This window comes from Sus scrofa, chromosome 16 (genome assembly GCF_000003025.6).
Source record: "Sus scrofa isolate TJ Tabasco breed Duroc chromosome 16, Sscrofa11.1, whole genome shotgun sequence".
Lineage (NCBI taxonomy): Eukaryota > Metazoa > Chordata > Mammalia > Artiodactyla > Suidae > Sus > Sus scrofa.
The window spans coordinates 71,741,298-71,768,971 of NC_010458.4; the positions used below are offsets into that span (position 1 = coordinate 71,741,298).

General features: G+C 49.3%; 1 protein-coding gene across 2 annotated transcripts; it reads right to left on the reverse strand.

Moving 5' to 3' along the window:
• Positions 793-26,575, reverse strand: GM2A (GM2 ganglioside activator). Of its 2 annotated transcripts, none has more exons than XM_013984919.2 (4): positions 26,425-26,575; positions 7,949-8,101; positions 2,705-2,887; positions 793-2,359 (listed from the first exon to the last, which is right to left on the reverse strand). In XM_013984919.2, exons 1-4 carry the CDS (start codon positions 26,500-26,502, stop codon positions 2,204-2,206), a joined length of 570 nt encoding a protein of 189 aa, XP_013840373.2. In that variant the 5' UTR covers positions 26,503-26,575; the 3' UTR covers positions 793-2,203. The 2 variants fall into 2 exon arrangements, with proteins under 2 accessions (XP_013840373.2, XP_003134190.2); XM_003134142.5 differs by lacking the exon at positions 26,425-26,575 and adding an exon at positions 13,386-13,724.

The window sequence follows — 27,674 nt, forward strand, 5'->3', positions numbered from 1 at the left end:
GTCCACTTTGCCCTGTGATTTGAGGTTCTCACCTTCCCCCAACCCCTGACTCCACCGCCAATGTCCCCATTGTGACTTGGAGGAGCACTGGAGCCAAATGCACAGCATGAGGCACAAAGACCAGCTGAGTTACTGAGATTCTATGCAAGGATATGAATTAAAATATGGCTGAGGGAGTTCCCGTCGTGGCGCAGTGGTTAACGAATCCGACTAGGAACCATGAGGTTGCGGGTTCGGTCCCTGCCCTTGTTCAGTGGGTTAACGATCCGGCGTTGCCGTGAGCTGTGGTGTAGGTTGCAGACGCGGCTCGGATCCCGCGTTGCTGTGGCTCTGGCGTAGGCCGGTGGCTGCAGCTCTGATTCAACCCCTAGCCTGGGAACCTCCATATGCCGCGGGAGCGGCCCAAGAAATAGCAACAATAACAACAACAACAACAACAACAAAAAGACAAAAGACCAAAAAAAAATAAATAAATAAAATAAAATAAAATAAAATATGGCTGAGAATAATGCCCAAAGATCCAAGAAGGGGGAAAAAAAGGCTGGAGAGGTCACACTGCGATGGGAAGGCAAGAAAACAAGCCAAGGAAGCTGGATGCTGAGGAGACAGAATGAAGCAGAGATAACAGTCTGCACAGGAGACAAACAGAAGAGTTAGTCCGTGGCTTTGCCTCGGCTCACCTGTCCCACTGCCACCAACTCCTAGCAGAAATAGCCCACTGCAAACAAGCTCTGGAAACCCCAAGATGTGATTGATTAAAAAAAAAAAAATGTAGCCACAACCAAGGAAGAATTCTGAACAAGTTAAAAAAGATTTTATTACCACTCCAGGCTTCATGTGTGCCCAGAACTTGGGGCTGGTCGTGAGTGATTACACTGTCACAGGGGAAGTGGACGGTGAACAAACCCAGGCACCAGATGTGAGTCCGCATCTCTTTGCTGCAGCTCCTTAGCACCTGCCCCACTCACCCTGACATCGAGCCAAGGCCACGCTGGCATCCATTGATCCATGAGCTCACAGCTCTGAGGCTGCCTCCCCAGGCCCCGGAGGAGCCTTCTAGGGTCAGGCACTATGGACTTGGCCTGAGAGAGAGAGAAGCAGTGCCGAAGGAGTTGTCTCAAGGTTAAAAGGACAAGGCATACATGTTCTTACATCCAAGGTCACAAACAGCCCCCAGGAGCCAGATTTCCCCATTGACTGTTTGGTCCCTTCTGCCTGCTCAGTGTTTATAAAAAATAATTTGTGACCGATATTTAAAAATAATTTTATATCAAAGGCTGGATTTCTGGATTCTCTAGGGGGGAAAAAAATTGAGAATATTTGGCCCAGATTCTCCTGTGGTACTCTTACTGGCTACAGCGTGACAGTAAGGATGTGTCCTTTCCAACTCACCCCAGTCCCCACATCACTGATTATTCCTGCCGACTGGGCAGCGGCTGCCTCAGAGTGGTGCTATTATGTAAAGGGAAAAAAATGACAGGCAAGCCCAAAAGTACCGTGTTTCCTTTGGTCCTCATCCTTCACCAATATCTTGTACTTGGCTCCACAGGCACCTGTTTGCAGACCATCTTAAACACAGAGCATCCTCAAACATCACTCTCACCACACGCCCTGCCTCTCCAGGAAACACTGTGCCCCGCGGTTAACTGGACCAGTTTAGAAAAGAACACTAAATTAATCCTAGATGTTAATAGAACAAATAGAGTGAAGGCAACTACATCAGACCCTTCATTGTAAGAGAATTTTGGAGAAAAATAAAAACTGTTAGTACCCTCACACTGCTTTTAGGTCAGTGCACCAAAAAAAAATCAATGAGAAAACCATAAATGTACTTCAGGAGACCAAGATTGGGTCAGTCTGAACTTGGAGGGGGGGGTCACAAAGCGTGTTAGCCCCCCTCCTTGATGGTTTAGAAGAAAAGTTAAGTTCTTAAAGAGGATGCCATGGGGTGAGGAGGAAAATGCAGTGGCCAGCCCAGCAGAGGTCCTGGGCTGTCACAGACCACCAGGCTCAACCTCCCTTGGGTTAAGGCTGCTGGATCATGCCTAAAAATTGCATAGAGGGCATAAAACAACTTTCAGTGAGAGAGTGTCATTGTTTCTAGAAAGGTGCTTGAAAAAGGAACTTGGCCTTGGTCAACGTAAGACAGAAGAAGATGATGCCGTCTTTGCACCCCCTTCATTCTGGAGTGGCGGGTGCCACCTTATTTGCCCTTTAGGGAGAGGGAGATCTTGGCACAGCCCAGGTGCTTCCCATTCCTGCTCATGATGCCCTGGATGCGGTAGTTCCCGGAGCTGAGCCAGCCGGGTAGCTCCAGTTGAGGCAGGATGAATTCGGACTCAGGCAGTGAGTAGGTGCCCTGTGGGAAAGAAAGGCAGTGGACCCCAGATCAGTGGGAGTCTACAGATGGGACTCTGTCCTGGACGGACCTCTAGGACTGCAGACACGAACTGCCCCTCTTCCCATTCTAATCTGCAGTGTGAGATTAGACACTGCAGCAGCTCTGCAGAGCCCGGGAGGTGAGAGCAAAAGGGCAGCAGAAGGCAAGTCGAGCTTCAAGTCTCCCATTGCACAGACGGATAAACCGAGGCCCTCCAAAGGTAAGTGATTCACGGTAGATCATATCAGTTTACATCCGCAGACATCCGGATCTATAAGAGGGTGTCTCCAGCCTAGTCACATGCGCTCCCCTCCCTATACTTACGGCTTTGAAGGGACAGTGGCAGGGAAGGCCATAGGTGTGCAGAGGTTCTGGGCAGGTATCCTCGAGGGGAATTAAGACTTCAAGGATATCACAGATGTTGTCGTAGGTGCAGCTCCCCATCTTTTCCACACATGGGATTGTGACCCAGAAGCCAGCAACTTCCTTCTCCACAGTTAATTCTACCTGGTGAGAGAGTTAGAGAAAGTGTAAAATTCCAAGCAAACATGCCAGTTCCTCTGCTTCTTTAAATGATCAGCATTTTATTTTATTTTATTTTTTTAGGGCCGCACCCACGGCATATGGAGGTTCCCAGGCTAGGGGTCCAATCGGAGCTGTAGCCATCAGTCTACACCACAGTCAGAGCCACGCAGGATCCGAGCTGCATCTGCAACCTGCACCACAGCTCACGGCAATCTTTAATCCACCGAGCAAGGCCAGGGATCGAACCTGCGTCCTCATGGATGCTAGCCAGATTTGTTAACCACTGAGCCACGATGGGCACTCCACAATGATCAGCATTGTATTTTAATTGGATAGGATCTTGGAGATGCTCTGATTCAGAAATGACAATGTCACAGCACATGCCCAGTCTTTTTCTTTCCTGTGCCCATGGTGGACATTGATAATCAAAGGCAAATTTCCCTCCCCCGCCCCCCACACTGAACCACAAAGTCTTAGAATTCCTTAGGTAGTCACTACCCATTGGTTGAAGTTGAAATGTGCTTGTCATCTCACTGCTCATTGGCTAACTGTGGCATTGCTTCTAAACTTTCCTTCCGAGCCCAATCTTGGCTTCAGATCCTTTTCCTTCATAGAACTTCAGGCAGCTACCAGCAGCTGATTAGAGTCAGTTACCAAGATGAAACCTATTTGCTATTCTTGGGTCCTGTGTTATCTGTACAGTCACAGGAGACTGAATTTAAAACAACAGGAATTGCCAAGGAGATCATTTGGAGGAAGATCTTCTAAACAGAGGCTACAACGGAACTACCCTAAGAAGAGGTGGGCTCTCCGGACCCAGTTGGGGAAGCCACAGAAGGACCCCTGCACTCAGAGAGAAGCTGGATGAGAAAAGGCTGCCACGATTCTGCTCCCGTTCTGGAGGTTGGGGCTGACCCAGTTGTGCCTGGCGCGTGCTAAACAGTCACTAAGTGTTAGCTGCCTAAGAGCCAGATGAGCTCTCTTAGAATCATATCTGTGTCCCCCCTGAGCAAGGTATCAGGGAAAACTGTAGGGAAAGGGCAGGAGGAGGTCTGATTCCTCGTGGGGGTAACGGCAGGAAACCACTTTCAGATCTGGTAGTCCAGCACACTCTGAAACCCGGCCTCCAGACTCATTTGATTTGGGAGTTTTGTTTCTAAGAGAGAAATCCTGGATGGACACTTATTCCCCCTGAGCCCTCTGGACTCAGGCTGACTCCCTAGGCTGTGGACTCAGTCTTCCAACTGTCCCAAGTGTCAGGATCCAGACCCAGGAGGAAAAGAGGGGTTTGTGTGCCCTGGATCCTAAGTGGACACTCAAATGTGTCCCATCCCATTCTGCTGACTCACACAGTATCCCCCACCCGCCGCCGTGCACGGGAGGCCCCCTCCGCCAGTCCTCCTGTCTCCTCCCCTACCAAGCCTGCTCCAACCCCTTCGCCTAGGAAGAGCCGAGGGCCTGGGCAGAACATCCCTTGGCCACTTCCTGGTATTGGGGAATTTCTTCTCTCTCACTTCCCTCATCTTCAACATTGACTTCCTACTAGACTACCTGTTCCACCTTCTCCCTTGGCCAATACCCCTCCTTGTTTGGCCATCACCCCAGTGAAAATGGCTCAGCCAGTTCTGCCCTGAACAAGAACACCCAGCTGAGGGGACCCGTGGGAACCAAAGCTTCCCTGGGTTCCCCCTACCAGCTGGAAGCTGGTGGGGCTGCACTCACCAGAAGCCAGGCCTCCCCAACAGGACAAAGCCGGCGCAGGAGGCGCTCAGTACGGGTGCACCAAACTCAAGGCCACAGCTATGCTACCAGTTGCAGACTGCGAACCATAGCTGATTTTCCAGTTCTTGTTCTCAGGCTACTTGGTGATATGGCTCAGAAGAGCAAGCAAGGCTGAGTAAGAAGGGACCACCAATCCCCCTAGTCCAGGACGTATTTTCTTGGCACCCCCGCAGCTCAACTTAAACAAACTGATGTCGTGGGACCTGGCCCAACAAGACAGATGGGGGCATTGACCTGTAGTGGAATCAGGATCCCCGCCCTGCTGGGGCTCTGGAGCAAGTTCCTTCCCCTCTCAGGCCTCTGCTCCATCTTGATCTCAGAGCATCTGGATCTCTTAATCTTGGGAGAGACCTACCGGTGCTGACATCCTAAGAGTCAAAGTTTCTTGCAGGTTGAAAACAACTTCTTTTCTTGGCCTCTAGCCTAGGGCTAGGGATGCACGGTTCTGGATGAAGATGACAGATAGCAACTGACTTGAAGGGGAACCATTTGATGAGAGTGGGGAGAGGGCAGTTATAGCTCAATCACAGGGCTCAGGCAGGGGCATTGCAGGTACAGGACTTTAGAGGGGAAAAAGTAAAAGCTAACGATCATCAGGCCTGAAAGCCATGTGTCTAAAAGTCTGAAATATGCATACGTGCCAAATGCACAGCAATGTATGATTCCTGAGGATGGGGGAACACGGTCTCAGATGGGGGAACCTGAGAGCTCAAAAAAGGGAGTTCTAAATTATGCCAAATCTTGTGAAACACATCAAAAGAAGAAAGAAGAGTTCCTGGACAGGCTTTGCTCTTGCCCATGGCTCACAGAATCTGGGGCATCTATCTGACTTCTAAATATTGCAGCTGGGGTCAAGTTCATCCAGGTCGTAGGTGAGACATCCAGGGACGGAACCCAGGCCACAGCTGTAACCAGAGCCACAGCAGTGACAACGCTGGATCCTTAACCCACAAGGAACTGCCAGGTGAGACTTCTGATTGAAGAAATTTCACTTCAGCAAAGTAGAGGAGGAGGTGGCTCTCTTGCCGCTAACAGGCCGCATGGCCTGGACCAGTCGTCTGGGCCCCAGTAACAAGTGGGGAGGCCACTGACCTCAAAATCCCTCCAGGCTCCTGCAGTGCTTGAGGCCGGGCACCTCTCCTAAGGGGATCTTGCCTGGCAAAGGAAAAGTTTTGGCAGGCTCCCCCTTTGGCTGGCTCCATTGCTAAAACTCCAAGCACTAATTCTACCTTCTGGCCAGACAGAGCTCAGGAACAGGAAACATCAGACAAGGACACCAGCCTTGAATGTGGACCTGGGGCAAATTACATTCTTCTCGGAGCCTCAATTTCCCTTATCTGTGCAATGAAGCTCATCGTCTTTTCTGCTACACAAGTGGTAAAAGGCTTTCATTTAACAGCTAGTATGCACATATCCTGAAAAGATAAAGGAACTAAATCAAAAATATGTACCTAAGAAATGTCAGAGGAAGGGAAGGGGCAGTGGGAATCTGAGTCCAGTTTTTACAAAGCTCAATGGCTCAATTTACGACGATAATAAAGTATAGCCTTAGGATGGTTCGACTTACAATTTTTTTTAACTTGATGGTGCAAAAGCAATACACATCCAGTAGCAACTGTACTTTGAGTTTTGAATTTTGATCTTTTCTAGGGCTGGCTGGTGTGCAGTACTGTCCTCTCTTGTGATGCTTGGCAGAGGCGGGAAGCCACAGTTCCCAGTCAACCACACAACCACAAAGGTAAATAGCTGATGCACTTAAACCGTTCGGTACCCAAATGACTATTCTAGTTTCGCTTTCAGTTTGGTATTTAATACATTACATGAGATATTCAACACTTTATCATAAAACAGGCTTTGTGTTAGAAGCTTTTGCCCAACTATGGGCTAATATAAAAGTTCTGAGCAAGTGAAGGTAGGCAAGGCTAAGCTCTGATGTTTGTAAGTTAGGGGTATTAAATGTATTTTCGACGTAATGATATTTTCGACTTATGATGGGTTTATTGGGATGTAAGTTAAGGAAGATCTGTAAGAAAAGAGGGTGGGGGAACCCATCTTAAGGGCCTACAAAGAAGCCAGCAAAAGCAGGACGGGGGCGGAGAAAGAATTTCACCAGCCTTTTCCTTCCAAGTCCGTTGCACTGCATCAGCGCTCTTGGGAACGCCCACAGCGTGCATGGCAACGCCCACAGCGTGCATGGCAACGGCAGGAAAGCAAACATGGTGGCCTGCCCGCCAAAGGGCCATGTGATCCAGACTCAGGAGAGGGAGCATGGGTCTGTGGGACCCTGGTAGAAAATCACGAAGAGTAGCTAAAGAAAATGCAGTGACCTAGGCTGGAGAAGACTAGAGAAGAGGTACAGAGGGAAGGAGAGGCTGAGAGCTGTGCGCACATCCAGGACTCTGTCCAGGTCAAAGGGGCCACAGGAAGAGACTGATACTAAAGGAAATAATAACAAGAGCTAACATGTAACTGAGCAGATCTTGTGTGCAAGGCCCTGTGCAAAGCACTTTCTGTATCAAACTCAGCAACTTCTTAGAGAAACCTATGAGGTAGAGGCGGTGATTAACCAAGTCGAAGGGTGGTTTCAGATTCCAAATCAGAAACGTTTTAAAGAGTCAAAAGGGAACTGGGGCTCCGGGAAAGGCTGAAGACTTACAAGAATGCGGTATAGGAGTTCCCATCGGGGCTCAGGGTTAACGAATCCGACTTGGAACGATGAGGTTTTGGGTTCGATCCCTGGCCTTGCTCAGTGGGTTAAGGATCCAGTGTTGCTGTGAGCTGTGGTGTAGGTGGCAGACTCGGCTCGGATCCCACGTTGCTGTGGCTCTGGTGTAGGCCGGCAGCTACAGCTCCGATTAGACCCCTAGCCTGGGAACCTCCATGTGCCGTGGAAGCGACCCTAGAAAAGGCAAAAAGACAAAAAGACCAAAAAAAAAAAAAAAAAAAAAGGTGGTATAAAGGCAGCAACTGAAATGAGTGAGTGAGCAAAGGAATACAATATATGGAATTGTAACAGATACCTGCCCCCCAAACCGGCAACAGACTTGAATGAACTGGTTATTTCTAAACAAAATACTAAAGGCACATACACTTATGAAAGGATGATCTATGCTTCTTTTGCTGCTCCGGGATTCCAGGATTCCCAATGATTCTGTTTCCAAGCACACATGCCTCAGGGCTTTGCCCTCTGGCCAAGATACCTTCCCTCCAGCACCTCCCCCACCCCCAGCCCGGGTCCCACCCCCACACCCCTGGGCTCACCTTCAGAGGATCATTAAGGAGAACACTGGTCCTGACCTCAGCACTGACATTCAAGTTCCCAGGAATGGCAATAGGGTCGGGTTTCAGAGTCAGGCTGTTGATCACCGCAGGGTCCTTCCCGCCATCACAGTTTTCCCAGGAGAAGTGACTGAGCTGGGAGAGCCAAGGACAATAAGGCAGCAAGAAAAGAAAAGTTGACAAAAGGAACTCTCGCAGGTCAGAATTAACAGCACTCACAGCACAGGTCACTGATGGCGTGCCCTTGAACTGAGTCCGTGCCTTTCCTGGGCTTCATCTCCACCTCCACCTCTCTACACCTGGTCCCACCATTTTAGAGGCAGTACTAAACCGAAAAAGACCGAAAAGGCATAATCTGCCAAAAGTGTGCTGTGAACTACAGAGCACGATATAACAGGCCTTGAACTGCACAAGAGGAGACTAACCATATCCGCCTTAGGTAGATACCTTCTCTGATGGCCCGTCGTCCTGCTGCCCACTCCTCCCCAGCTCATCTTGGCTTATCCTTGGAGGAAGCCTTTGCAGCCTGTGCCCAGGCTGTCATACTCCACGCCCAGGAACAATAGCAGGAATACACAACTGTCCCCACTGTGTTTATTGTGGGAAACGGAACAGCATCCAACCCCCCCCCTCCCTTAGGGAGGCACCCAGAGAGGGACTAGGACACACATGAAAAGATCCCTAGGGGGCCACTCGATGATGAACAAACTCCCCCCATCCTAACCAGTGCTTTCTTCTCCCATCCCATTGCTCATGCCCCACCCTGTCCCCTCCCCTCTTTCTTCACATCCCAAGGGCTCCTGATGCCATTGTGTCCGATTACACACGACCCCCCCACGACCTCCCCCCCCCAACGGAACCCTGTCCATGACCTTTAACACCTCCTAGACCATGCAGACCCTGCCCACCCACTCACACCTTTCCCAGTCCCTGAAGGCCATGCCCCCCCATGCCCACCCCATCTTAGAAGGAAAACCTGCCAGTCCCACATCCCCAAGCCTACGCCCCACCCCTGGGCATCAACACAGCGAAAGGTCAGTGGGCCAAAAGAGAATACCTAACTCAAGCTAAGCTGACGGATTCTCTCTGCCTCCAGTTTGGGAGGTGAGACGGAGGCAGAATCACGCAAAGGACTTTGGGCTTTGAGCTGTCATGAGGTCATAAGCTTTAAGATGGAGCCAGAACCCCTCCACGCATGACCAAGCCAAAGGGACGAGAACCAAAGGCTCTGCTGGGTCTACTGAAAAGACAGTCACCCCCATCTAAATAGGCAGCATGGGGCAGCTGCTAAGGGCATGGAATGAGATAAGGAATAAGTCAAGGCTTTAGTCAGCACATGTGGCTTGAAATCATAGCTCGACTACAATATCATGTGATTCTATACACCAGTTTCCCCTTTGGAGCTGAAGTTTCCGTATCTTGTTGGATTTTTTTTTTTTTTTTTTTTTTTTTGCCTTACCCACAGCATGCAGAAGCCCCTGGGCCATAGATCAGACCTAAGCCACAGCAGCAACCCAGGCCATGGCTGTGACAACGCTGGATCCCTAACCCACTAAGCCACCAGGGAACTCCAGCCATTTCTGCGTCTTTTAAATAGAGTCATTTATGCTTTCCTCTCAAACATATTATGAGGGTAAGAGCATGTACATAAAGCTCCTAACGCAGTGCCAGGCACAGAGCATGAGCTGGCTCCCGAAATGATGGCCATTAGACATCCCAACCTCCACTTTCTGCCATTAGGTCCGTGAGATTCCTTGTATACCTGGAATAAACTTCCCTTTACTTGATCTCTTGGAATGGGCTTTTGTTCCTTGAAATGAAATACCTGGCCATGACTAAGAAAGGCAGGACAGGGTCTGATTCATGCTGCATTCCCCAAGGCTCCTCAGACAAGGTTGGTACCAACAAACATTTCCTTCCACATGCATTCCACGAATATTAATGGAGCAATGATTACAGGCCCAGAGCTAAGTGCTGTTCACAGAGGTCAATAATTAGAAATGTGCCTGCCCTACCTTGAGGGGCTTTCAGTTCAATGTAAGAAAATATTACCCATCATGATCCCTGGGTGCCATAAAAGAAACAGACAGAGGGTTATGTTGAGAGTAACAAAGGACTCAAATAGGGTGATGAGGAAGTGATATTTAAGCTGGACTCCAGCAAGATGAGAGTCAGCCATGAAAGTCCAGAAATGTCAGGATGAGGGGACAGGCGCAAAGGCCCTGCAGTGGGAAGACGCTCAGCTCTTCTGGGCCCTCCAAGGCAGTGGGCTCGACATGGGGGCCAAGGGACCCAGACAAGCTTAAAGGAGTTGCAGGGTCATTTAATGCAAGACCTCACAGGTCATCACTGGGAGGCTGGATTTCTTATAAGTGCAATGGGCTGCCTTTGCGGGAGAGTGCCATGCTCTGGTTTATTGTTGAGAATGGACTGCAAAGGGTCACATGTAGAAGGAGGGAGACCAGGTGGGCGGCCACTGTCAAATGAGAGGGTCTGGGATTAAGAGTGGGCTGGAGGGTGGGTGGGAGAACTAGCTGTTTTCTGGAGCTGCTTTCAGATGCTAAGGCAGCCTGATTCACAGTGCGGATTGATTCCAGGCTGGGGGAGATGTCCAGAGCCCAGTTCCTCCTTCCCCCAGGCCCTGCAGAGACTCAACAAGGTGCTTTCCCATTGCCCAACTAGAGGGTTCTGTGGCAATGAATTCTGCAGCTGTGTCCAGACTCATCTGGAAAAGGAAGTATGATGGACTAGCGATGCCCACTAAAGCCAGGCCTGGCACCAGCTATTTGGCATCCCAGCCTAGGCTAACATGTGGGAAGTGGCAGCATATGGCAAAGGGAAAAGGCACAGATGAGGAGGAAAGAAATATGGGTTCAAATCACAGATCTGCGGAGTTCCCATCATGGCTCAGTGGGTAACGAACCCGACTAGTATCTATGATGATGCAGGTTCGATCCCTGGCCTTGCTCAGTGGGTTAAGGATCCAGCGTTGCTGTGGCTGTGGTGTAGGCCGGCAGCTGTCACTCTGATTAGACCCCTAGCCTGGGAACCTCCATATGCCAGTGATGCAGCCCTAAAAAAAAGACAAAAACAAACAAACAAACAAAAAGGCAAATCACAGATCTGGATTAGAACCATACCTCAGCCACTATCACCAGCTGAGAACATGGGTCAGTTTCTCCTCTGGAGGCTCCATTTCCTCATCTATTAAATGTGCATAATTATATCTTCAGAGTGAGAACTCTGTGTACAGAAGGTACAGGCCACAACTCCTCAAGACTGTCAAGGCCATGAAAACACAAGACTGCGAAACTGTCACCAACCAGAGGAGAGACAGAACAACATATGCAATGTGGTGCCCTGGATTGGCTCCTGGAACAGAAAGAGGACATTAATGGGGAAAATCGGTAAAATCCAAGGGAATCTGCAGTTTTGCTAATGGTAATGTACCTAGGTTGGTTTCTCAGTCTTGACAAATGTACCCCGGGAATATAAGATGTTGACATTAGGGGGAACAGAGTCAGGAGTGTATGGGAACTCTGTACTATTTTTGCAAACTTTTCTGTAAGTCTAAAAGTATTCCCTAGAAAAGTTCATGAGCACAAGGCTCAAGATCTAGCACAGAGATGTACACAATAAATGACAGTCATTAGACAGCATCAGCAAGTCTATTAAGCGCCTACCTTAAGTCCAGCCTGGGACTAGACATTCTCCCCTATTATCTAAGTTCATCAAAGCCCAGGGTCACGAGATCGGTTCATGCAAGAAGAGTTTCCTGGTGCTCAAACAACTCACCATGGCTCCACTCTCTTCATCTGGCCCAGGATCTCAGGGTCAGGGTTATGAATCACATGAGCCCACAGAAGTCCCAGATGATAGCAGATAAGAATGGAAAGTGCAGAGTTCCCATTGTGGCGCAGTGGAAATGAATCTGACTAGTGACCATGAGGTTGCAGTTTCCATCCCTGGCCTCACTCAGTGGGTTAAGGATCCGGCGTTGCCGTGAGCTGTGGTGTAGGCCAGCAGCTATAGCTCTGATTCGACTCCTAGCCTGGGAACCTCCATAGGCCTCGGGTGCAGCCCTAAAACGCAAAAACAAACAAAAAGGATGGGAAGTGCCCCCCTTGTTGTGTCATCTCGGATGAGTCCCCTATCCTCTATGGGGCTGGGTAAAGTGAGTGAACTCCCTGACGTCCCATGACCTCTCCAAAACTGCCACTGTAAGACCCTCTGGTCTGGGATGGCATGCATCCACAGCCAAGACATGCAGAAGAGCAGGAATGCAGGGCAAGTTCCAGCCTTAGCCAGAGGCCACCTCGTAGCAGTCAGACCTGGAGCCAAAAGAAGCATTCCCAACCGCACTCAGAGAATCCTCTGGCCAGGAGCTGCTCCTCTGTTCAATAGTCAAAATCGACTCCTTGTCCCTGGGGTAGACTGAGGCTGAGCTGCCAGCTTCTATCAGTTTCTAAGTTTAAGATCTTTCCATCCAGGGAAGAATTTCCCTTCACCCACAGCCACTGGAGAGAGGCAGGTTAGCATCCTCAGGCCCATTTTACAAATGAGAAGATCAAACCTCAAGGAACCCAGATGCCATGCGCATGAATTAGAGACGGATCAGAAGCCAAGTCTCCCAGTCCCATTCCACTTTCCCTGCACCGCCCAGTTCCACGGACAAATATGTCTAAGGAGGTTGGAGGGAAGGGAATCTAGGCTGGGCCTCTGACCCTAAGTATCTTGCCCCTAGCTGTGCAGCAAAAAGGCAAAAGGAACTAGGCTTCTCGTCTCAGAATGACAGAACTTCCCTTTCCCAAGGTCTGGTGACCCAGAAGAGAGGAGGGAAGCTTGGAGGCTGGAATCTCCCTGCGATTCACACCCAGAAGCAAGGTTGTAACTTTGTTATCAGAGAAACAAGTCTGAGCCTTCTGGTCTGAAGAGCCTCTCAAACCCACCCACCCACCAGGACAAGCAGCGCCTCAGAGCAGTACAGAGGGGAGCGGATGGGTGCTAAGCCTTTTCATGGGGGGAAAAAAGGCCAGGTAAATTGGCCTGAGTCTCTGGACCCGGGAGCAGAGCCTGGGTCTTGCGGTTCTGCAAAATCTCACTCAGATGATAGGAAAGAGGACAGGAAAGCCAGACAGGAGTGAGGTCAACCCTTCCAAAATAGTCTGGAACAGAGCAAGGCCTTATAGCCCGCCGTTTGCGCAGATAGGGAAACTGAAACTCAACTGAAAACTCAGAGGGAAACCGCAGAGAGAAAAGGACCCACTTAGAATCCCATAGTTAGTGACTCTGGGCATCTCTGCTGCAGAGAAGTAATTCTAGAGACCAGAGTAGTCTCCCCTATATTCCATCCCCAACCCGCACACCCCGAACTGGGCTGGGATGCTGGAAGCAGCCTCCTAAAGGAGAGGGCGCTCACCTGGTTCGGGAGGAGGAGTGCAGGAGCCGCTGGGCAGGTGAGAAGCAAGCCCAGGGCGATCAGAAGCGGAGCCTGCATCAGAGGGCTCATCACGAAAGATGGGTTCGCGCCGGGATAACTACAAGATTCGTGCTGGTGACGACGCCTTTAAAAGCCTACCTCTATTGCTTATGCAAAGCTGTGCATTGCTATGCAAGGCTGAATGCAGCCACTTCCCTGTTCGCCCCGCCCTCTCTGGATATGAGATTTCCTGGCCGGGAATTGGACAGAGCTCTCCCGGCTCCGCCCCCTAGAGGTTCCTCCTTCGGTCCCGCGATTCGCGCGTGGGCGTCAGGCCCCGCCTTCAGGAGGCGGAGGCGGAGTCTGAAGCATACCGGAGGGCGTGGCGGAGCTGAGCAGCGAGAAGGGAGGGGCCAGAGCGCCGTGGAAGGCGGGGCTTAGCTCGGGAGCGGGCCGGAGCGCAAGGGAGGGGAGGGCTGTGTCTGAACTCTGCTGTTACTGCCTTTTTTTTTTCTTTTTTTTTTCCGAATACCATCACTGCTTGGAAGAATCACCGTGTTTTCACACTCAAGCCCTTGACAAAAATGTCACGCTTCCTGTTGATTGCTTCTTCATAGCTGTTACAATTACTGAGTCTTTTTAATAATTACCATAATCATAAGGATTACTAATATTTAGTAAATGCCAAGCACTGTTAAGCACTTATGAGAGAATAGCTTTTTGTGCTCCATTTTACCAGTGAGGAAACCTACACGATATGGCAGGTTAGCTTTGCAAAGGTCACACAGCTAGGAAGTGACAGAGCAAGGATTCTACTTATATGTATCACATCAACCAGGATTTCCTTAAGCTACTACACTTCGTAGTTAAAGTTTGTGTTTTAAAAAAGCAATAGGGATATTATTCCTGAGAAATTACTGATAGATGGTAAACCTCACAAGGAGTGGGACAGTGACTTTTGGTCACTACTATTAGGTACCCAGTGCCTGCTCTAGGCACACCAGGGTTGGCATCCAGGTCCCCCCACCCACCACCCCACCACCCACCACCCAGTGCCTGGGTGCATAATAGATAATCGATCTTTGTTGATTGATTTTTTAAAACAATGATTTTTTTTTTTTTTTTTTTGGTCTTTTTGCCATTTCTTGGGCCGCTCCAGCGGCATATGGAGGTTCCCAGGCTAGGGGTCGAATCGGAGCTGCAGCCTCCAGCCTACGCCAGAGCCACAGCAACGCAAAATCCGAGCCGCGTCTGCAACCTACACCACAGCTCACGGCAACACCGGATCTTTAACACACCGAACAAGGGCAGGGATCGAAACCGCAACCTCATGGTTCCTAGTCGGATTCGTTAACCACTGCGCCACGACGGGAACTCCAAAAACTTAATGATCTTTTTTAAAGAAACTTAATTTTAGAATGTGTTTTAGATTACAGAAAAGTCACAAAAACAGCACAAAACTCTATTTCCCCCACTGTTAACATTAAGGCATAAGGATATTTTTATAAAAACTGAGAACTGGTATTGATGTATTACTGTTAACTAAGCTCCAGACTTAACCTGATCTTTTAATATGCTTTTCTAATTGCACGTCTTCCTCCCATTCGGATAATCCTTTCCCTCTTTCATTTAGCATAACCTCTTCATTACACACAAGTGTAATTTCAGGCTCCAGGGAGAGGACTTGTCCAAGTCACACTGTGCAAGCAAAACTAGAATTCTCTTCTCCTTAGGCTGATCCCCCAGAGGTATAAGAGTTGTCCTTGTGACCCTGCTGCTAGATGGACATGTAGGTGGGGGGTGGGGGACCTGGATGCCAACTCTGGTGTGCCTAGAGCCTCACTGGAAAATAGGAAAGGGGCTGCGGAACTTCCTTCCAGCACATTCCTGCTTCATCTTTGCACCTGCCAAGGCCCTGTTACTCACGTGTATGGTCAGGCCCCAAAAGACAGCTGCTCTCCTCTCTCTGCACATCTTTTGCTTGACCCCGCCCTGCCTTACTCTTATCTTATCCTCGTGATTGTCTCCCCCTCTTAAGGTAAAAATTTAATCAGCATTAAATTTAATTGCATGGGTGGCCTGACCCTCAGCTAACGATCTTCCTAGCCCTGGAACCAGAATGGTTTCCAGCATGTTCGGTCATCAGTAGGAACCAATGGCACCTCGAAAGCGTTGCTAACCCAAAGAGCCATTGGGGCGCGGGGTGGGGGGGGGGGTGGAGAGACAGGAGGCAGGGCAATGTTCCAATAGTCCCCTGGCAACCAAAGAGCCCTTCTTTCTTTCTTTATTTATTTTTTTGTCTATTGTCTTTTTAGGGCCGCACCTGCGGCATATGGAGGTCCCAGGCTAGGGGTCGAATCGGAGCTACGGCTGCTGGCTTGGCCACAGCCACAGCAATGCCAGATCCGAGCTGCGACTGCGACCTACACCACAGCTCATGGCAACACCTGATCCTTAACACACTAAGCAAGGCCAGGGATTGAACCTGTAACCTCATGGTTCCTAGTCGGATTTGTTTCCACTGTGCCAGGACCAAGGAGCCCTTCTGATATCATTCCCCCATAATTAACAGCCTCCTCCTCCCTGGTATAACAGAGGTGCAGCTGTGCCCTGCCTGCCACCACCTGTGGGGGCGCGGGGACAGGGGCTTGCAATGCTCTAGGACCTCTGCTCTGACTTGTAAGAGTCCCTGTCCAATCCTTGAGGTCTCTGTCCCTGACTCTCTCCAGGTTCAGTCTCATGGCTGGGCAATTGCAAGGATTGCAGGACTCGGGGGCACAGCCCAACACCACTTCTTCCCAGCTCCTAAATACTCCATTTGCTCAGCCTCAGTTCTGCTCCTTCACACAAGAAGTCAGTGGCCTTAGGCAGTAAAATGTCAAGGCTCCTGGCCCCCTGGGAGAACCTCTCAATGAGCGGGCATGGTTCTTGGGGATTAGAGTGCCTGGCATCTCTACCTGAAGGGCTTTGGAGGAGATTCTGGAAGGCCATAGACACAGGGGCTGGAAACCAAGACCATCACAAAGATGCAAATCAGAAGAGGACGCAGGCTTGTTCAAAGTACTTGCTTCTAGTCAGGGGACCCAGGCTTGCATCCCTGGAGAGCCAGAGCAGGGTCTTAACCTCTCTGGGCTCAGTTTCCTCATTTGCAAAACAAGGATTAAAATAATAATAATACATAACCCCCCAGTGCTAAGTTATTCACTTACAGATTCAACAGGTAGACAAAAGAAAGGTCCTGCCCCAACCCCTATATCACACCCCCACACCACCACATTGGAGAAAAGCAATTGGCAAGTAGAGACTGAAACGAAGACTGCGGCCCACCATCCAATTCCACCTGCAGCAGAGCCTGAAAGGAGTGCAGGGCAGGGCCAGGACGAGGCCCTCTGCTCTGAGAAAACTCACAGAACAGGCTTTCGGATAGTTCGATGTTTTCAGGAAAACATTTTATGAACCTAGATTCTTGCATTTTCCCGTAATCTGAAAAGCACTAAAACCATTATCTAATATTTCTCTTCCTCATGACCAGCAGCAACCTTCTCCCAGGACGTGTGCCTGATAGCATGTACCCCTTCGCCAGAACTACACAAATACTAACCTCCGCCCTGACCCCGACCCCGACCTCGACCTCGACCTCTTCAGAGCAGTTCCTCGGGGTTATCTGAGAGGCTATCGTTTGGCTACAGTAAGTTCCCAACTGAAACTCACAGCTCTCACATCATGTGGTTTTTGGGTTGACAAGACATAAGGAAATTATCCAAAAGTATTAATACCGAAAGACAAGAAATCAGATTAAATAATGCAAAGGGCAGGGGGGCCGCATTCATATGTCTGATAACTCTCAGGAGAGGTGGACTCTGAGCATCTTTGGGAGAAATAGAAACATTTGGGAGAAGAGCCCAACGGGAAATTTAAAATGGCCCAGACCACCAGGCCATCATTTCTAGCCCAGGACTGCACACTGCACTTCTTTGAGGAGCTTTTAAATTCCCAACTCCAGAGTTCTGGTTGTGGCTCAGGGGGTTAAGGATTCGGTGCTGCCCAAGCTTCAGTGTAGGTTGCAGACACGGCTTTTACCTCTGGTGTGGCTGTGGCTAGTGTGGCATAAGCTGGCAGCTGCAGCTCCCATTCTACCCTAGCCCAAGAACTTCCATATGCCACAGGTGCAGCATAAAAAGAAAAAAAAAAAAAACAAAAAAAAAAACCCTAATGCCCAGGCCACACTCCAGACAAGGTGCATCTAAATCTATGGAGGTGGGACCCAAGGTTGGAAATTTTTTTATTCCAGGTGATTCAAATGTGCGATCAAGGAGTCCCCGTTGTGGCTCAGCGGTAATGAACCCGACTAGTATCCATGAGAATACGAGTTCTATCCCTGGCCCCACTCGGTGGCGCTAAGGATCCAGTGTTGCCATGAGCTGTGGTGTAGGTCGCAGACATGGCTCGCATCCTGCATTGGTGTGGCTGGGGCGTAGGCCAGCAGCTGTGTCTCCTGTTCGACTCCTCATCTGGGAACTTCCATAGGCCCCAGGTGAGGCCCTAAAAAGCAAATAAAAGCAAAAACCAAACGTGCAATCAAAGTTGATATCCAGTGATATAAAGCACCTGGCATTCACTGGGTCCACACATACATAAAAGTGGTGAGACTCAAACAAGGCCCTTGTTCTTAAAGCACCTGCATCCTAGGAGTGATGGGTTGCAGCCTTGGAAATTGTTGTCACTGTCGTGTTTATCATGGCCTGGGATGACCTTTCAGCTAGGCATGTGTGTGCTGGGGTGAGTGCTCCTGGCGTATGTGTGTATATAAAGGCTGGGGTGGGAAGTGCCCTTTTGTCGAACCCAAGGCCGTGTGCCTGATGCACAGTGAGACCAAACAAACTGAAAAAGCAGAGTTTGGAGCAGAGAAAGCAGGTGGCTTCTGCTCAAAAACCCCGGACTCTCTGATGCTTTTCAGGGAATAGATTTAAAGGAAACGTGCGATGCCAGCTGCAGGGGGCATGACTTGCTTCTGATTGGTTGGTAGTGAGGTAACACAGTGTGTTCCAGGAATCTCAATCATCAGTCTACCAATCTGGGGTCTCAGCAAGTAGTTGCCATCCTCCAGCTGGGTGGGGCCTCAGATGCTGCAGAATAACTCAAAGGTATATATCAGATTAAGACGTACATCCCCCGAGGAGCTGGGACTGTTTCATCACTAAGTTTTCATTGGAGCTGCTCTTCCCTTTTTTTGCATTCTCTCACTTCCCTAATTAGTAACTGATTGAATCTGCTTCTTGGAATTCAGGGAAGGCCTAAGAGATTAAAGGCTTTTTTCCCTGAGGTCGCTCATCGGGTTATAAACTAGATATGAGGATATGGGTTCCATCCCAGGTCTTGCTCAGTGGGTGAAGGATCCAGCCTTGCTGTGGCTGTGGTGTGAGCCAGCAGCTGCAGGTCCGAGTCCACCGGTAGCCGGAGGACTTCCAAATGCTACAGGTGTGGCCCTAAAAGGCAAAAAAATGGGGCGGGGGGGGCTTTTTTCTACAAACAAGAAATTCGGGACACCTCAAATGGGTACAAATAGCTGGCTATACAAGCCTCAGACATCATCTGTTTGTCTACGTGGTGTTTCTTAGAATTTTTATTTGTTGTTTTTTTAATTGAAGTAATGTTGGTTTACCCTGTTTTAGTTTCTGGTGTACAGCAAAGTAATTCAGATATAGATATATATATAGAGAGAGATACTCTTTTTCAGATTCTTTTCCATTATAGTTTGTTACAAGATACTGAGCTATAGTTCTCTGAGCTATACAGTAGGACCTTGGATTGTTTTTTTTTTAATCTACTTTATATATGTAGTAGTGTGTATACTTGGTTTTTACTTGGTTGCCAGTGTATAATAAAAGCAGGTGATTGCCCATTAAATTATGGATTTCTGCTTTCCTGAAAAAAAAAAATAAGAGGATCTGGAAACACTGGGCCACATTCCCACATGGCAACAGTCCATTGAAGCGGAGCTTCATTAATGGGGGCCTGGGCTCTGCAGTGTCCACAGCCCCTGCAGGTCGTACATCTCTCAATTTTGTTACTGCTTGGTACCTGTGGGTTTCTATCGTAAGTTTAGTCTGGAACTCTGGGGTTTCTTTGGGGTTTATGGCTGCACCTGCAGCATGTGGAAGTTCCCAGGCTGGAAAGCAAATCCACGCCATAGCAGTGACCCAAATTGCTGCAGTGACAGTGCCAGGGTCCTTAACCCTCTGTGCCACAAGGAAACTCCCGGACTGCCGGCTTTAAATCTTGACTGTTCTTGTTATTAAAGGGTAGGTTTTTGGTTTGTTTTGGTTTTATTTGTTTGTTTTTGTCTTTTTAGGGCTGCACCCACTGCATATAGAGGTTCCCAGACTAGGGGTCGAATCAAAGCTGTAGCTGCTGGCCTGCGCCACAGCCACAGCATCGGGGGATCTGAGTTGTGTTTGTAACCTACACCACATCTCACAGCAATGCCAGATCCTTAATCCACTGAGTGAGGCCAGGGACTGAACCTGTGTCCTCATGGATACTAGTCAGATTTGTTTCCAATGAGCCACGACAGGAACTCCCCATTAAAGGATATTTTTTAAAAGAGGGTAAAATCATAACTCTCATACAGATAAGTGATTTTATTTTTTAACTCCTTCAATGAGGGAACCTGTGAGATGTTACAACCAGTGCAAAGGAGAATCCAAAGAATAAACACAAGTATGGATCACAAATATTGAAACAGGAGTTCCCATCATGACTCAGTGGTAACGCACCCAACTAGTGTCCATGGGGATGCAAGTTCGATCCCTGGCCTCGCTCAATGGGTTAAGGATCCGGTGTTGCCATGAGCTGTGGTGTAGGTCACAGATATTGCTCGGATTCTGCATTGCTGCGGCTGTGGTGTAGGCCAGCAGCTGCAGCTCTGATTTGACCCCTAGCCTGGGAATTTCCATATGCTGCAGGTGAGGCCCTAAGAAAAGACAAAAAAAAAATACTGAAATACAAGTACAAATGGAGGCAAAACTGGCCTCTTCCATAGTGGGGGAGGGAAGTGAATTTAACCTCCACAGGACAAAAAAATTGTGTCTCCATAGGCAAAGATGATTTTCCATTGTTATGGATTATCTACAGCTTCAGAGGCAATGATGGTCCCAGAACCCTCAGGGAACCAGGAGCAGACATGCGGAAGGGCATGCTCTAGACAATGAAGAGTTTTCCATTGAAGCCAACATTTTTCTCTAAATAGTAATGGTATTTCTGGCTTTAAACAATGCCTTTAACCGTCACTGGGCCTGTTTTCCCATCTGTAAGAAGGGAAGATCAAACTAGGTGATCTCTAAGGTCCCTTGCAAGTTTGAGGGCCTGTCTATATATGTATAAAACTGGAAGGGGCACTAGAAGTTATTCAATCCTCTCTGACTAGCCCTTTTTTTTTTTTTTTTTTTTTTTTTGTCTTTTCTAGGGTTGCTCCCGATATCTGGAGGTTCCCAGGCTAGGGTCTAATCAGAGCTGTAGCCACCGGCCTACACCACAGCTCACAGCAACACCAGATCCTGAACCCACTGAGCAAGGAAGGCCAGGGATCGAACCCGAAACCTCATGGTTCCTAATCGGATTCGTTAACCACTGCGCCACGTCGGGAACTCCTAGCCCATTTTAGAGGTCAAAAAACTGAAGCCCAGAGAGGGCGAGACTTTGCCCAGGGCCACCCAGCAGCAATGGGATGTGAATCCAAGTTTCTAGCCTCCCAGCTCAGGGCCCCACCCCTGGGCAGAATTGCAAGGCTAATAGGAGCCTCACCCCTTTCTCACCTCACCCCTCTGAAAAGGGAGGGCAGCTGGAGGCCTGACAAACGCCTTGGGGAACAGGGGTTGGACTGGTCGGGCAGGCCCGCCAGGGCTGGGGAAAGTGTCTAAGAAACAGCCTCCCCCATCGCCCTCGTCTGAGGGCCCAGGGTGGGAAGCTCCAAGTTTGCATTGCTTTGATCCCCCCAAATTTTCATCTCGTTAGAGCCTTTGCCTAGAGCTACACACTGGAATCACCTGGTGAACTTTGAACAAATCACCCAGGAGCCAAGGCTGCAGTCCAGGGTGGGACAAGGCGGGAACATTTTTTTTTTAATTTTTTTAATTGTTATTTCCCCAATACATTTTTTTTTTCTACTGTAAGGGTAGCAACATTTTAAAATGTAACCCCCAGAGGATGCCAAGGTGCAGCCAGCTTGGCAAAGTCCTAGACCAAAGCAGCTTTTCTCTGATGGTAATACCTTGCAAAACACCTGGGATCTCATTAAAATGCGGATTATGATTCTGCAGCCCTGGGTGGAGCCCAAGAATTGCATTTCTAAGAAGCTCCTAATGATGCCAAGGCTGCAAACCTGAGGACCATGGAATAAATAGCACGGTCAGGACCAGACACTCTTCACCTCTGAGAGGCAGGGGTGGGACACAGATGGAGTTGCTGTTTGCTTCTGAGGATGGCTGCCAGTGAACTTTCCCTGCTGCCTCTGTTTACTGAAACAGAGCAGGAAGGACAAAGCCTCTGTTGTTTCCAGGTTCTCCCTCTGTAGCTCATCTCCCCATTGCATGTTGAGGCAGGATGGAGTCCATGATGTCTGAAGGTCAGTCCAGATGCAGCTTTCTTGGGTTCTACGCAGTGTCTAGCTCGTGAGCTGCCCGAGGGGAGCTGGGGGCATCCAAGCAGGCTGTCCTGAGGTCTGCTCTTTGACCAGCTCTGCTCCACCTTCCTCCCTCCTGCTTCCTTCCCTGCCCCTTTGCTGCTCTCCAAAAATGGCTCCCAAGGATAATTGGAGCTGAACACACCCTGGTTCTTCCTGCCAGTAATTTTCCAACCAAGAACAATCCCACAGACTTATCAGGAAGGAGGCTAGGGCAACGAGTCCTTAACTGTCTGGTGACTCCCAGTAAGCTGGGTGGGGGCAGAGAATGAGGATCTTGCCCCTTCTGAGGGCTTAGGACCTGGACTCTGGGACAGTGGCTTGCAATGCACTGGCAACAGATTTCAGCTGGTCAGCACCGTTGTTAAAACTCCTTCATGAGGCTCTTGACAGCTGAAACCAAGTCTCGCTAAAACTGAGTGCCTTCTCTACCCAAACTTTGTTCCCTTTCTTGTCCCTTCTGAGGTCAATCCCGTGCTAACTGAACGATAACCAACCAGAGTCTGATAACTAAAACTGTCATTGTTGATAAGTTGCTAACGTACTGAAATAGTTGTTATAGGTATCATCTTGAATGGTAAACGCAGGTGGTTTCTCCAGGGCAAGTGGAGCTAATAGACCCCTGAGCCATGAACCATCTGGCCAGAGAACTATAAACCAGAGATAACCTAACCTCCCGAAACGACAATTAAGACATGTCACAGAAGGATGACTAAGCCCATCCTCTTTGTTCCTCCCCTTACAAAAAAATCCTAACTCAAAAGACTAAGTTGGAGCAGATCTGAGGCTTATCTCCACTCCCTCCCTGGCCCCCTGCAATAAATGCTGGTCCTTGCTTCACCTCCACACAGTATCAGTACACTGGCTTTGCTGCGCACAGGGGACCAGAGCTGAGAGCAGCTTGGTAATACGGTTTCCAAAGCATTCTATTAGCTATGTCATTCATTCATTCAACAAGCATTTGCTGAGCAGAGCAGTGCCAATGTCCAGCGCTGGCCTGCAAAACCGAATCCGCTGGCACGCAAAGTGCTCACTCCAGGTGCCTCGCACAAGATCGCTGCCCGGCTGGGCGGGAGCCTGAGTGAGGGTGACGGTCGCTACCTGTAGTACCGCAAACGGCCGGCAGGGGGCAACCACTACCCAATTCGTGCTCCTTGTTGCCAGCCACCTGGCCCGGTGTAAACAGACTGATTTTTCAAGAGAAGCTGGAAATCCAGGCTTTTATGTGAATGTTTCACATCGCTAAGGATGGGTAGCTAGTTCAGATCATAATAAAAGACTGGGTGAGCTAAAGATGAGTGTGCAGGACAGATGTACCCTGAAGAACTCCAGTGGGCACACTCAGAAGTTTGACCGCAGACTGTGGGATCCTGATTTCATTCAGAAATGCCAACGCTTTACATCATTCGTCGAACGCCCGCATTTTGCATGAGGTTCAGAGAAAAGACGGACTTGCCCAGGTTTCCTAGGGCAGAGCCAAGAGTAGGACCAGGGGAATCCTGACATCTTGTCCAGGTCTTCTGGCCGTGGGAAATTTTCCTACCAGAACCCTGGGGTCTTAGCGAGAAGAGACTATAGCTCCAGTGAGGGTGTGTTCCGAGGGCAGGTCCTGCCCAGGGGGAGCCCTGACGGGGCTGGGGAGGTCGCCAGAGCCCAAGGGCGGGGGAGGGGGGGAGCCGGAGTTTATTTTTAGCTGCCTAGAATGTGCCTCTAAGCCTTATTTAGACATCAGGCGACAGGGTGAGCTGGAGGCAGCAGGGGCGGGGGAGGAGATAGCCCTCTCCCCCTCCGGGGCTCCTCTTACACTGCTCTATCCCGCCCGCCCCCTTATCCTGCTTTCTGGGGGCTCTGGGGCCGCTGTAAATAGCAGCCCTTGCTGGCGTGGGCGCTGCCCTGTTCAGGCTGGCTTGCTGCCTCCTCCACCTCCACCCCCCTCGCTCCCCATTCCCCACGATCCCGCAGAGAAATAGAAGTCCAGAGTCCTAGAATGTTTGCTCTTCTTCAGGGGCCACAGTCCCCTTTGGAAAGCTGTAGTGAATTACCACGGTGATTTAGAGCTTAGATGTGGAGGCCGATGGACCTGGGTTCCACTCGAGCGAGCATATGACCCTAAGCAAGTCCTTATACTCCCCCAAAGCGTTTCCACTTTAGTACAGTGGAAAGAGTAATCCCTCCAATCTTCTGCCTGGCTCCTGAAGATTAAATGTGATAAAGTATGTACAGACCTTAGCATATCATAGCAAATCCTCATTAAATGAGAGCAACGGTAATTAAAGCCATAGGCCCTCTACCCAGAAAAAAAAAAAAAAAAAAACGGAATTGCTCGAACATGCGCAATTGTGTATGTAACTTCAGGCAGTTCAGGTAGCCTCTGAAGCCTGCTGATCCCACTCCAGCTTTGCATCCAATCCAGCTCATTCATTCATTCATTCATTTGCTCCCCAAATCTTTGCTAGCGCTTACACAGTGCCAGGCACTGGGGAAAGTGTCGGGTGGGGATGAGGCCCGAGAAGTGAATGCATGTAAATTATCCCAGAGTCAAAATACAAATCAGTAGTAAGCCAAGGATCCGAATGAGAGTCTCTCTTGTTTCCAAGGCAACTTTCTTGACGTGTAATTGAAATACAAAAAACTGTACATAGGGAGTTCCCGTCGTGGCGCAGTGGTTCACGAATCCGACTAGGAACCATGAGGTTGCGGGTTCGGTCCCTGCCCTTGCTCAGTGGGTTAATGATCCGGTGTTGCCGTGAGCTGTGGTGTAGGTTGCAGACGCGGCTCGGATCCAGCGTTGCTGTGGCTCTGGTGTAGGCCGGTGGCTATAGCTCCGATTCAACCCCTAGCCTGGGAACCTCCATATGCCGCAGGAGCGGCCCAAGAAATAGCAACAACAACAAAAAGACAAAAGACAAAAAAAAAAAAAAAGACAAAAAAAAAAACTGTACATAAACATATGTGATTGGATGAGTTGGGACATATGCGTGCACCTCTGAAACCATCACCTTGGCCAAGGTAACAGACACGGCCATCACCTCTGAAAGATTCCTTGTGCCCTTTTGGTTTTGGTTTTTGTTTTTGCTTTGTTTTGGGGGTAAAACCGCTTAGCAAAGATCCACCCTCTCCGCCCAGTGCTTTCAAACTGCTGACTGCGACACTGATGTACTAAACATCTCCAGCGCCACCATTCTATACTCTGCTTCTATGAGACAGGCTAGTTGAAACCCTCAAAAAGCGGAATCATGCTGTACATGTCCCGTGACTAGTTTATTTCACTTAGCGTAATGTCTTCCACGTTCAGCCATTGTCACAAGTGGCAGAATTTCCTTTTTTAAAAGGCTAAATACAATTTGATTACATGCATACACCACATTTTCTTTATCCATGTATCTATCAGCGGACACTCGGGTTGTTTCCATAGCATGGCTATTGTTTTTTGTTTTTTTCTTTTTTTCTTTTTAGAGCCACACATGTGGCATATGGAGATTCCCAGGACGGGGTCTGAATCAGAACTGCAGCTGCCAGCCTACACCACAGCACACAGTATCTGAGCCACATCTACAACCTACACCACAGCTCACGACAATGCCAGATCCTTAACCCACTGAGCGAGGCCAGGGACCGAACCCACATCCTCATGGATGCTAGCTGGGCTCGTTACTGCTGAGCCACAGTGGGAACTCCTTGGCTATGTTAATAATGTTGCATTGAAGGTGGGAGTACAGATATCTCTTCATGACCTTGATTTCGATTCTTTTGGATATATACCCAGAAATGAGACTGCTGCATCACATTAACGTATTTTTTAATTTTTTGAGAAACCTTCCTACTGTTTTCCATAGCAACTGTACCATTTACGTTCCCACCAACAAGTACCAAAATGAAAGTCTCTAGAATCCCAATCTTTTTCTTTCTTCTTTTTTTTTTTTTTGCTTCTTAGGGCTGCACCTGCAGCATACGCAAGTTGCCAGGCAAGGGGTCGAATGGGAGCTACAGCTGCCAGCCACAGCAAGGCAGGATCCAAACCGTGTCTGCAAACTACACCACAGCTCACAGCTATACCAGATTCCTGACTCACTGATCAAGGCCAGGGAGCGAACCCACACCCTCATGGCTACTAGTTGGATCATTTCCGCTGTGCCACCACGGGAACTCCAATCCTGATCTTGATCGCTTTGAGAAAGAACTTCTTTCTCTGCAAAGAGACCACAACAAAGGTCCCTTCCACTCACAATTAAAAAAAAATCATTATATATTAAAAAAATATATATCAATAGCATCCATTCCCTCAGGACCCCTACCCCAGCAGGCCCTTGCCTGCATTCTCCAGCATTGCCCTACCAATTTTAGCTTCTACTTGCATACCTTCTGCAGTGGGGACCTCACTCCCTGCCAAGCCAGACTGCTAAATCTTGGACCGGGTGGAAAGTCTTTCCTCCCCATGAGCCGGACCCCGTGTTCTTGGGCTCCTCTACGCACTGCTTCTGGTTTTCCAAGAAAGCTCCAAACACTGATTATCTTCAAGCGCTCCCTATGCCAAAGTGCCCTGAAGAAGGAGGAGGGGGGATGGGGCGCCCTGGAGATTTGATCTCCCTCCAGACGTGGCCAGCCTCTAAGCCCTGCCTGAACTCGGGCCCTCCCAGAGATCCAGGTTCTGCAGCTGCTTCTTTAAGAAGCGCCATGGGGGCTGGTCCTTGCTACTGTCCTTGGATCCTGTCCAGACCCTGATTTAAAAGGTATTGCAACTTTTTTAAAAAACAAACATGTGTTGTAACCCCAGGCCCTGGTAACCACAACACTGCCGGCTGCTAGCAGCCACCTCCCAGGCGGAGAGGAGAGGAAACCGCTCTCTGCCCACCGCCTACCCGGGGGCACCCACACTCGCCTGCAGTGCCCGCCTGGTTACCATATTATCTCAGGGTGGAGGCCGGGAGCGCAGTTGGGGCAGGGCCTGAGCCTGACTTGGGGCTGCAGCTCTTCTTCCAAGTGCTTTTGGACCGGTTCCCTCCTGTTCAATGGCTCCGGAATAGAGCTTTCTGTCGGACCTCACCCGCGCCCCAGAGGGACCGCAAATAAAGCAATCTGAGGGTGATGCCCCCATTGTCCCCAGGATAAAATAAGAACATCTCGGCCAGGCTGCCAAGGCTCTCTGTGTGCAGTCCCTAAGCTCACCCAGCACTCCAGCCTCCCAGAGTGGCAGAGCGCCCCTGAAAGCCCACACGGCACTGGGCAGGAATGTTCTCCCCCACTTTCTTTGATTAATTTTAATTTTATATATGTATATATTGCAAAAACTATCACCACAGTAAGGTTAGTTAACACACCCATCGCCTCACAGCGTTACACCTCCCCACTTTCTTTTTTTTTTTTTTTTTTTTTGTCTTTTTGTCTTTTTGCCATTTTCTTGGGCTGCTCCCGTGGCATATGGGAGTTCCCAGCTAGGGGTTGAATCGGAGCTGTTCCTCACTTTCTTGACAAGAAGAATCCTTGCTTAACTTACAGAGCCCAGGTTAAATGTCACCTCCCTGGGGAAGCCTGCCCTTCCCTTTCCTCCCAGATAGAGTCTGTTGCTCCTTTTTGCTTCCATGGTATTTTTCCATATCCTTTGTTACAAT

Bases quoted from the DNA above. Each gene is read 5' to 3' on its own strand.
- GM2A (XM_003134142.5), bottom strand. From the start codon at position 13,475: ATGAGCCCTCTGATGCAGGCTCCGCTTCTGATCGCCCTGGGCTTGCTT. The intron at 8,102-13,385 runs GTGAGCGCCCTC...TGGCTCTCCCAG, and splicing joins CACTCCTCCTCCCGAACCAG to CTCAGTCACTTCTCCTGGGA. The intron at 2,360-2,704 runs GTAAGTATAGGG...TCTTTCCCACAG, and splicing joins GCCACTGTCCCTTCAAAGCC to GGCACCTACTCACTGCCTGA.